Source organism: Peromyscus maniculatus, chromosome 8 (assembly GCF_049852395.1).
Source record: "Peromyscus maniculatus bairdii isolate BWxNUB_F1_BW_parent chromosome 8, HU_Pman_BW_mat_3.1, whole genome shotgun sequence".
Lineage (NCBI taxonomy): Eukaryota > Metazoa > Chordata > Mammalia > Rodentia > Cricetidae > Peromyscus > Peromyscus maniculatus.
In genome coordinates, this window is record NC_134859.1 from 48,429,685 (window position 1) to 48,441,338 (window position 11,654).

At 52.5% G+C, this 11,654-nt stretch overlaps 1 protein-coding gene across 1 annotated transcript in view; it reads right to left on the reverse strand.

Annotated features, from left to right (window-relative positions):
- Positions 1-7,647, reverse strand: part of Hs3st3b1 (heparan sulfate-glucosamine 3-sulfotransferase 3B1) — a 36,956-nt gene extending 29,309 nt beyond the window's left edge. Inside the window, exon 1 of the mRNA XM_006973527.4 lies at positions 7,094-7,647. Within this exon, the coding sequence (XP_006973589.1) occupies positions 7,094-7,647 (554 nt within the window). The remainder of the gene's footprint in view (positions 1-7,093) is intronic.
- Between the last annotated feature and the right edge of the window lie 4,007 nt (positions 7,648-11,654).

Sequence of the window (11,654 nt, forward strand, 5' to 3'; positions counted from 1 at the left end):
AAAGCCCGGGGGCGGGCCTCCGCTCAGGCCCGACTCCATTGGTCTCTCGGCAGCCCTTCCGACCAATCAGCGCGGGCCGAGGCAGCTCCGCCCAGCTCAGCCCCACAGGTGAGGACCCGACAGAAGCGCACGCGTGGCAGCGGTCAGCCGGCGTGGGCCCTGTTGCACACTAATGTCACCAGGCCTGGAAAGGGGGCGGCGGCTCCTCCCTTATATCAGGAGAGGGCGTGGAAAACGGCTTCTCTCGGCTCCTCTCAGTACAGTTTTCACTCTTCACTGGCCAATCCCAGTCTCAATGCCCAGAATCGTGTGTGTGTGTGTGTGTGTGTGTGTGTGTGTGTGTGTGTGTGTGTGTGTGTGTGTGTGTGTGTGTGTGTGTGTGTGTGTGTGTGTGTGTGTGTGTGTGTGTGTGTGTGTCTCTGCAGGGTGTTGTGCGGCAAATTCTGGAACCCAGAGATTCTGGATCCCATGCCCCACTAAATCACGGATGAACACACTTAGAAAGGTTAAGGTCCCATCCAAGGAGGTTCAAAACAGTCTGGCTGAGCTGAAGTGCCAGAGACCTGATGCTAACCGGATGCTCACTGTTTACATCTACCCAGCGTAAAAAGAAAATATATCATTCTAACAACGCACTTCGTGTCCTGAGAAATGTGAAGTTCTCTTTATCAAAGGTCTTTAATCGTGTCTATTTCCATGGCTACACACTCAACTTTTACATTTGGTTTTTGACTGACACCATTTGTATGTAGTCATGAGGTTGAATGTGATGTCTTAATTCCTGTATACACTAGGGTCATTAGCATATCCATCACCTCAAGCTTTTATCATTTCTTTGTGGTGGGTACATACAGTTTTCTCCTCTTCTGTTATATAATGCCTTATCGTTAATTGGATTCTCCCTGCTGTACCACATAATTTTCATAACTTTGTGGGGCAAAAGTGGAGTAGTACAACTTCATTTATGCATGTTTCTTACATGTCATAGTGAAGTGAGTTTTTCGAGTGAGTCAGTAACTTAAGCTATTTTTAAAAAAATATTTGTCAAATGACGGCGAAGTGTGGGGAGTGCACACATAAAAGAATTTTAAATACATGTAAGAGAGAGGCATTCTTCTGGCTCAGAACTGTGTTGTGGGGTTTCTTGAGCACCAAGGATGTTGTAACACTTAGCTTCGTAGCTATAAGGGAATTTATTATCAAGTTACTAAGAATAATTATTGTTCCTCAAAGATAACTTCCCCCATCTCTGGACAAGAAAAAGAACCAACCTGACATGCACAAACAGCAATTTTATCTGAGGCTGGATAGTGTGAGAGCAAGGAATAAGATAGTCCTGGCTAGGTAACAATTTAGATATAAAGAAGTTTTCTGGCCTGTTAGTCTTTAATGACACCAGTATCCCATTTCTTCTTTCTTGCCACTTGAAGAAGGCAGGATATGCTCTCCTTGGCCTCAACACTGTGCCACATAGTTGGGGGAGTCAAGTCTCCCCCACCAGCCCCGCCCTGAAGTTTCTCTGACTCTCCGGAATAGTCCTGTTAGAGTCCTATCGAAACTCTCTGCACTAGAAGCTGTCCTTACGCTGTGCCTGTAGCGTGGGCATTTTGTGCTTCTGCCGGTCAGTTTAACTTCTGTGTTCAGAGTCAGAGCACAAAGCATCCCAAGGGACCCAGGGAAGTGGGCTCGCTGTCTGGGTCCTGGGCTTCGGTTCTGATGCTGTGTAAACACCCCACCTCTGATCTAAGAGAGCTGCCAGTTGTTTTTGTTTTGCTTGAAAACAAAAATGTTTACTCCTAGTGAGCTTTCGATTGCAAATAATTCTCGTGATTCAAACAGTCATTTTGTCGAAGGAGAAAACCTTCTGTCTGTCTGTCTCGTAGTCTGTCTTAAACTGAAGGGATTAAACTCAACCATGCATATTTAGAATGAGAATTTGTGACATACTGATTTTTCAAAACATTTAAAAAAATCAGAAAAACAGGAACCGTGTAAGATCACTTTGCAGTGGCAAACAGAATACTTCTGACTGGGAAAATACATCTTGTCATTATTAGTGCACATTAAACTACCGCTTTTTAAATAAATAGATCCTTAAAAAATGCAAAATCAAATGAAGTCAGCATTTAATTCCTATTTACTCTAGTAGCCTATCTTTTAAGAATGTCTCCTAAGATATGGACTGCAAACTAATTTTCACAGACCTGCTGGAGAGTAACACACCATTTGGAAGATAATAAGTGTAATTTAATTCATACATTTCAGCATCTTATTTATCTAAAACTAATAGGCCGCTATTAAATATTGACAATTTTATTAACTCAGCATCTGGGAAAACACTTATGATTAGGTTAATTTATGTTATATTTTCCCCCCAACTTGTAAAAGATTAATCAACCATTTTATGGTGTAATTTAGGGGCCTAATTAAAAACAGAGCTCAACACATGCTACACAGTCTTGCTGGTAAATCTTGACAGCATTCTAACATAATGGTTTGTATTTCACATTGTTGCATCTCGATGTCAATGTCTGACCTTCTCCCAGAAGCCGAGACGTGAGCCTCATACTTGCCTTAAACTCCAGAACCGAAGAAGTGCAATTATTTAGACACAGATTATCCCCAATGAGATCTTAGCCTCCAGTGAAGTCAGAACAGGGCTAGCCACCAAATTTTTAGAAACAGACTAGGCATATGGAAGTGGGAGATCCGCTAAAAATATAAAGGAAATTACTATTTTTCAGCTGTCCCAGAGAGACATTTATTACTGGGTTTTAGGATCTCTAGGAAAATCTGAGTTCTAGCTACATCATCTGCCTTTTGATTAATAAGCACCCACTAATCACTGTGTCCTTCTTGACTTGGGATCATTCTATCTTTTTAAATGAACAAATTAATTCCAAGGAGCTTGAGAACATGTCACTTAACCTGGGCCTCCCAGCCTGAAAGGGGCAAATGGCATTGAATAAACCACTTCCTCCGGGAGACACTGGCTGTTTTCTCAGCCACTAGACCTGAGGGGTATTTTTGTCATTTTAATGACTCCTTTGATTCTAGCTGTCCTGTGCAGAGAAATAAAAGTGCCAGAATGGTATGATTGTCCTCATCTAGTTAGAAACCAGTGCAGGATGGTTCCAAGTCAACTGTCCGGGCATTATAAAGGCTTTAAGACAAATGACAAAGTGGGCACTCTGCATGGGGGTGGGGGGTGGGGGATTAGGAGTGGGGTGGGGTACTGGAAGTGGGCAAGAAACTCTCAAACTCTATTAGCGCAGAAATCACATTGAATAATTACACATGACTAACAGTATGTTTTGGTCACTAACATCAGGGAGCCTTGCACAGAATGACCTCTTGTTGGAATAAGCACTTTCTAGCTGTGAGACTTTAAGCAAGTTGGTTAACCTCTCTGTGCCCGCGTTTCCTCACCTGTCAAAGTATCCACTTCACAGAATGGTAATGGGGATTAAACTAGCTAACCTGAACACTTGAAACAGTGCCTGGTACGAACAGTTAGTACAATTTAACTACAACGTTGTTAAACCACACACACACACACACACACACACACACACACACACACACACACACAGTGGGGTGTGGTATTGGCCACAGCACTGAAGTGCCAGCTTATTTTGTACAACTGAAAGGGGAGCCATTCTGAGAAAGGAGTTCCCACCACTGTCAACTCTGTGGAGCAAATGACAATCAAACAATGTCTGATTAAGTTAATTCTTCAACTCTGATCATCAAACTTGTGGAAATATACAATAAATTTAAGCTGGATCAAGAAGAAATGCTTTTTAAAAACTGCATGATTAATACTTCTCCAGTTTGGAAAAATCTTTAAAAGTTAGTATTTCCATACATAATAATAAATTTGTGACCAGGTTATATAAAAATTTGTGACCAGGTTATATAAAAATATATATATATAAAAAGAATTAATTAAAAAAAAACACTTCTCCAGTTTAAATTCGGGTACCAAGCTGGTTGGATGTTTGCTCCACCTGGGGATTTAAAGATCCTGCTCCCCTAGCCCCAAATCTCCCAGACACCACACCCCCACCTGAGAGTAAAGGCCACCAGATAGCCCCCATGAGCCTCTAAGACATCACTATCGGGCACTCACTAAGTTTGGAGGGTAATTAGAGAACACAGGATGTGAACTGGAAAGTCAGTTCAGAACTCTTGTACAAACTGGGACCCGAGCAGACAGAGGCCGGAACTAGCTCACATTAGCTTTGTGATTTTTGCAAACTTGGGCGCTGTAAAGAATCCCAATGGCTGGGTGGTGGCGCAGAGTCAACCCGAAGCTGCCACCTCTGCAGACTCTGGCCTCCCAGGAGTCTGGGTCACCCACTGGCTGATCGTTTCTTGGTAGGGAGTATAAAGATTGCCAATTCCCTGGCATCCAGGAAAATCCACCAGGCCCTGGGCCACTGGTCAGGCCCCTGGCGGGTCTGTGTATTAACCCATTAAACTCATTAACGGCTTGCTCAGACACAGCTACGACCTCATTCTACAACCAATTGCCTGCTGACCCCAGAACTCAGCCATCCATTCCACACCCCCTCCCATTTCGTCTCAAACGCCTTTAAAAAGGCCTCTCTCCTCGCTCACACTCTGGCTTTGAGGACTTGTTCTAACCACGATTCTGCCTTGCAACTCCCTGGTTAATTATTATTTATGCTGTTCTCCAGCGGGCGGTCTATCTCCGGACGGAGTAGAAGGGACCCTGCAGGCCTGATTTGGAGCCCAGCCCTGCGAGCCTGGTGGACTCCAGCCGGGCTAGGTGCAGCGCTCTGGGTCAGCGTCTCGGGCGTTTGTTGGATTTAAAGTTTCAGGGTTGCTTTCAAATTAATCGTGAAGTTCTTACATTGCCAGGCACCCAGAACCGTCTAAAATGATTTACAAGTTTTAAGTAAACAGATAGTATTTTAAATATTTTTTTTTCTTTAAGAAAATATCCAGTAACTCGGCTGGCCCGCCGATCCCTGGGTGGGACAGCCCGGGAAGGCCGCAGCCGGGAAGGACACTTGTACCATGGCAGTTAGATCCACCAGGTCACAGCCTCGGGGCCTGTGCCTCCCGGTGGCGTCAGAAGGAAGAGAACCCTGATCCACCACGGCCTGGTTGAGCCCAGTGGTCCGCGCGTCTCTGAGGCTGCTGGCGTTGCGGCTTCGGGTCGCTGGTCTCTGCCACGCTCTTTGGGCTGCGCTCTCCGCGGTCAGGGCCTCCAGCGCACCAAGGGCGGTGGCAGGTGGAGGCAGCCACCTCCGCCTCCGCGTGAATCTTCCAGTGGGGATTTCCATCGCCTGCCTCAGGTGCCTCTAACACCCCCGATGGCTCAGTGACTCTCCTGCCAGTTCCTCCCAACTCGGCCTCAAGTGGGTCTGACCAAAAAGCCCGGACTGGCTCGGGCTCGGCTCCGATACAAATGGTTCTAATCATTAGCCTGCCACCCGGTCCTCGGAACATTATTCCAGGAGCGGGGTGTGTGTGTATGGGGAGCATGGTGGGATAGAGGTAATATTATCAACACATCGATGGCAACAGCCTACGGTTAGCGAGCCCCCCATGGTAAACTGCACCTTTCCGGGCCCACCCAGAATCCACGTTATTCCCAGTGCCCGGATAAGAGCACCCAGGCCCACCGGGGTGGGACGTGAACCCGGGTGGGCGTTGCATCCGAGTACCCATTCTTAACCCGCAGTGTCCTGGGAACTGCGAGAAGGGCGGCCGTCACAGATGGCTTAAATCTCGAGACTTGGGCAACTCCTCACAATTAAAAAAAAAAAAGCATAAAGGACAAAGGGGAGGGAGTGAGCGAGGCTGGGAAAGGAGCTGCTTTAATCCTAGGGGTCAGGCCCTTTTATTCGCCACGCCATCCGGGTCCTGGAAAGTATGGTCGAGCTGGAGAGCGGGGTTCGGTTCGTGTCTCTCCCTCTTTTCGGAAGTCGTGACCCTCTTTGAAAGTAATGGGGTCTGGAAAAAAACTCGGGGGAGACGCGAGGGCTGGGTGGTGACCTAAGGGGCTGAGGACCCGACCGGGTTTCCGGAGACTGGGGTGTGACCCTTCCAGCAGCTCACACCAGACCAGCAACCCGGGATGCAGTGGGCAGAGGTCGCGATTGTGACCCCGGAGTCTAGGTCCCTTTGGAACTGGACTCACATCCGGAAGCCGCGACCTCGAGGCAACCCTTATTTCTCAATCAATGATCCAGGGATATTCTTTGAGCCCGGACATGTACTAGGTCTGCGGAATCTCGCGCCCTTGCCTAGGCTCTCCCAGCACAGAGGCTGGGGAGGAGGCCACGGACCGGCAGCTTCCCGGGAGCCTGGGAGCCTAGAAGCCTTCGAAGAGGCTGCGGGCTGCAGTGCGCGCCTTTGCCCGACAGGGACCAGCACAGCTCCACGCCCGGCGCGCTGCAGCCAGTAAAGCCGCGTAGCCACACCGCCACCCTCCCAAACACAGGGGGGCTCGCCAGCCAAGCGGGTCAGACCCCCTTCGGGTTCCGGTAACAAGGAGAATTGTAACAAAAAGTTAACAGACTCGAGGCGGCCTTGGCGCCGCGCCTTAGCCTGCGCCCCTCTCTCCATCTGGGCAGCAGAAGCGACTCTAGTTGTTGGTGCATGGAGGAGGCTGCGACCCAGAGGCGCACAACACTCCGACAGCACTCCTCCCCGCGTCCCGGGCTACGAGAACGACAACAAAATCCTAGCCACGCCGATTTATTCGAATGGGATGTCGCTACCGCTGGAAGGTAGCCGGTTCCTCTGGCGCTTTCCCAGTAGCTGCCGGGTGTCTTTGCAGCGAGGTCGCCTGAATGATTCTAGGGCTCAGCGGACTACTACGGAGTCACCGGCGTCCCGCTACAAGTTTCTGTAGGTTGCTGTCACAGCCTAGCCGGGCGCACCCGGATTTCTGCCACCGTCCACCCGCAATGTGAGGTCGCTCTTTGGTCCCTGCCCTCCCTCGGTTGCCCGAAGTTATACCCCTGCTACCTCCCCACCTGACGCGCAACGGCTCCGTAGGGCGACACGGTCGGGATCGCGGCCAGCGCAGCGGGCCCCCCGATAGGAAACTCACCGGTACCAGGCGAGGCCCTTGTGGTAGCTGCGGTCGAAGAAGTGGGGCTCGGCGCCCACGGCGCGCACGTCGGGGTGCACGCGCAGGAACTCCAGCAGCGCCCTCGTGCCGCCCTTCTTCACGCCGATGATGATGGCCTGCGGCAGCTGCTTGCTCCCGGAGCCGCTGAAGAAGCTGGAGATGGGGCTGGGGGAGTCCGGTGCCTCGGGACTCTGCTCCTCCTGGCTCCCGGCGACTAGTGTCTTATCCTTGCCTGCAGCCAGTGAGTTGGCCAGCGGTGCCCGGAAAGGCATCTTTGGGGATGTCTCATTCGGAGCTGTGACCAGGGCTGGCTGAGCGTGAGCAGCGCGGGATCCCGAGCCCAGAAGCAGCAGGCCGGGCGCGGCGGTGCAAGAGCCGGCGCACGAGTACAGGAACATGTAGAGCCAGATGCAGAGCATGGCGAAGAGCAGCGCGAGCTTCCTCCTCACCGGCGGCGGGGGCGGCGGCGGCTGTGGCAGGAGCCGGCCTGGGACATCGAGGCAGGACCGGCCGCCGCTCAGGCGCTGCCCCATACGCGGCCCGCGGGCGCGGCCAGGGGCATGGCTCAGCACATGGCGCGAGTCCTGCCGGAGCAGAGAGCACCGGGAGGGTCCCCTGCCGCTCTGCGCCCGAGGGATTCGGTTTATTGCCCTCGTGGGCGCGCGGCTGCCGAGGCTGCGGCTCTTCCTCGGGTGGCGGCGGCAGCTGCAGCGGCGACGGCTCTTGACATGTTGCCCACCAGAAGCCGGGACTGGAACGCAAAGTCCGGGCGGCGGGAACTGCGGGCAGACGCGCTGCGGAGGACGCTGTAGCCCGCACCCCGGATACTCTGGACGGGACGCACGGCAGCTCGCCGGGGCTGCCTCCTCGCAGCCAGGAGATTGAGAGCAGCCCCGGCGCTTGCCCGCAGAGGCTGCGGAGGAGAACTGCGCAGGAAGAGAGCCCGGCACTGAGGTGGAGTGGGCGGTCCCGGCCTTCCGAGTGACGGGCCGCGCTACCTACCAGGAACCGCGAGCAGCATGCAAATGTCAGAGCTTCACCCAAGTCGAAACAGCCAATCGTCTCACGGAACGTGGGGGTGTGGAAAGGGTTCGGAAAGGGGGGTAGAGCAGTCTGGGGCTAGTATTGGCTTCAGAATTCAAGAGGCGGGCTCGGGGAGGCGGGGCTATCGGCTGGTGACAGGAGCAGATGGTGAGGATGCTGGAGTGACCCAGAGCTGGAAGAGCTTGGTCCCACCCAGTTGAGTGGCGCTCTCCTGTACACGCGCGCTTTTCCGCACTCGATCCTGGAGCTAGCCTTGACTGTAGTTGCTGTGTGCAGTCCCCATCCAAGAGTTCGCCATCTGATTCCTCAGTGTGAGAGTTGCAGAGCAGAGATCAGGATGGAAAAGGGAAAGCCAATCAGACATATATCCAGCCCCACCGCATACCCAATTCCCCACTCTGGGCTCAGGGGAGGGCCCCAACAGACCCTGATTTAGAAGTTAAGTAAGGGAAAATGTAGCCGGAAGTCACTGACAACCTTCCCCCCAGTCTGTCTTAATATTTGTTGAGAATGATCTCCTTGCGCCTGCCGGTTAACTGGGACAGACGTGCACTCTCTCGCGCTTTCCAAACTGTCTTGAAAAGACTGGGGAGGTGAGCAGAGGGAAGAGGGGTAATCTGTTTCATTTTAAGACCCTATCTGAAACTTTAAGTCGCATGTAGGAGGTTTTATATGGGTATCTGGTCCTTGGCAACATTAATTTGATAAGTACTCTAACTTCCCTTTCTCTCGAATAAACAATAAAGCCGCCATCCAGCCCCCGCTTAGGAGATTGTTTGGTTTTCTGACCTATGACATTGATTCTTAGGCGTTTTTCTCCAATAACTCTTTTTAAAGGTAGAATGTCGATATGAGGCACATCCAGAGTAGTCATTGAGTAGCACTTATTTAATAGTGAAAATCCACTCCGAGGTTCTTCCTAGTCTCGCACCTTTGTCCAGGGGAGCGGCCGGGAAGAGGGTCTTAGCAGAAACTGTCAGCGCTAAGGTGCAGGAAGCGCGGGCGCTAGTGTTCAAAGCGCGGGCTCTAGGGCCAAATTCCTGCGCTGGCGTTCAGAGTTAGGAAAGTCGGGATGCTGAAGTTCACCCGGGTGGCTTGGGGGCCTTTCAGTGCCTGGAACCCATTCTCCGCAAGGCCGACAGACCTCCAACGCCAGGCTGCGTGCGGTTCCGGGGCAGAATTTTCATTCCTTCCGACCCCCGCGCGCGCGCGGGCCAAGGAGGCCCAGGAGGTGACTCACTCTGCGGCCACCGGCGCGCTGCTGTTCCCGGTGGGCACGAGCGGGCGAAGCGGAAAAGAACTTATCCTTTTCCTCCCCACTCAGCTATCTGAGACCAGTGTGCAGGTAACCAGAGCGCATACTTTCTCTTCCGGAATGTATGTCCCCAAAGGTCCGGAGCTCTTGCCGCTCCCCCACAGTCCGGCTTCCGGCCGCTGGGATCCAGCGGAGAAAGTGAGTTTGAGTTGCGCACCTCGGATTTGAAAGTGCATCCTAGCCGTAGTGATGACCGAAGAGGAAGGAGTACAGATGAGAGAGCCGCCACCATCAGACCTATGCGTTCCTGCTATGCTCTTTAGACATCCCTATGTACCTAGCTCAAGCCTAAGCCAATTTCCCGCAAAACTGTTGGGAGCGAAATCATTTGGTCGGAGGACACTTTCTACACGTTTATTGCCACGGTTAAAATTCCCAGGATTGCGCCCCACCTCTGGCCCCCGCCGCCATCGCTGAGCTGTTTGTTCTTCGAAGTGACTTAATCGCCCTCTTTTTTAACTGGTCAATTTCATTTTATTTTAAACTTATAATACAGGGAACAAATGGCGTTCCTGAGCACTAGCCCGACTTTTTGTTCTGAGATCGAGAGGCAAATATCATGGGTGTCTCCGAAGGGAGCGTTTTCAAGTTCTCGTTATTTAGATGGGAAGGAAGTTGCTGATTTGCGAGTGGTGAATTGTAGTTCCCACGTGGCTCCCTTCAGGCCTGACTGAGTGTGAATAAAAATGGTCCCTGTCCTGTGGGTTAGCAAAAGCCATTAAGTGAGCAAGTGAGCGATTACAAATCGAGGCCACCGGATATATTTGGAGTCTCTTTTTCCGGGGGTGGAAGGAGGAAGGCAGAGAGTGGAAGTAAAGACGTGGGCGTCGGAAATTGCCAAGTGTGTGGCGCTGAGCTGAGCGCCTGAGGGCTAAGTCGTAGCCTGGTCCACTTGGTCCCACTGCAGAAAACAATAGGGGAGTTCTCCCCTTGTACCATGCCAGGGCATCGGTCATCCAAGGTCAGCAGGTGGGCGGGGCCAGAATCGCAGCGCCAGTAAGTTTCAGGCGGCGAACACACGCTTTGGTCCTTTAGCCTCCAGGCTCTTCAGGAGCTGTCCTGGAGCCTTTGCGAGTTACTCCTGTACAGCCGCTTCTCTGGATCAGACCTCAGCAGATGTTATCTGCTGCATGGCCTTACGCAGCAAAATGCGAGGCCCAAGGTTCGCTCCTGGGCAGAGCGGAAAGCCAAACTGACCGAGAGCCCAACTGGACCCCCTACCCTCATCTGTCGCTCCTGGGTATTCACCAAGAGCCACCACCAAAACCGGAAGAAAAGATTGCCCTCCAATAAACGTATCCACAATATTTGCGCTTTGGAAAATATGTTGAGGAGAGAATTCAACTTCAGTACGCTTGTGAGGTTTATGTTTTATTTGGGTTGATTTATCTATGATTACTTAATGGAGGTGGGTACCCAGGGCCTGGAGGGAGGTTCTAATCCGCAGGGCAGCCGTAGTCGTTGCCCTCTTTCCCCAGGTCCAGTTGCTAGCAACCTGTTGTGATCCCAAACTTTCTAAAAGGACTGGCTTTAGCCAAGATTCTGGCAGAACACGTTCCCGAGCTTCCATCCCAGGCTCGGGACTGCTGGTCTAGCAGCTGCCTCCACCAGCTACGCCTGAGAACAGCCTCCTTTATGGTGGCTCCCCCACTCCCCTCCGCCGCCGCCGCCTGTCCCCGTGGGACAGCAGAACAGGCATTTCCTGGGCGGCCTGAACCGGCGTCCCAGAGTCCCAGTTCCTGCCACCGGAACCCTCAGCATCGCCCTTTGCCAGCTCAGCCGCCCCAGGAACTGAGCAGCTGCGAGCGGGATATGCCCTCCGTAGCCAGGCGGGAGTGACAGGCGGTGGTGCGGCTGCAGATACCCTGCCCGACCGCCAGGGAGCGCTCCGGCCTGCGCTGCTGCTGCTGCTGCTGCTGCTGCTGCTGCTGCTGCTGCTGCTGCTGCTGCTGCTGCTGCTGCTGCTGCTGCTGGATTGATGACCGCGGCCATCTGGTCTCTGCTGCCTCTTAAAAAGAGGTTTAGACTGGATACCTGCGGCTGCTGGCGCCTCCTGGGTGTCACAGGCGCCGGGGTCCTCTCGTTCCTAGGAAGGCTAAGGGCGCGGCAGCCCAGAGGCTAAGCATAAGGAGGGGAGGGGAGTGAGGAATCCCTGGAGATAGTGATGGGGGCAGGGGGCTG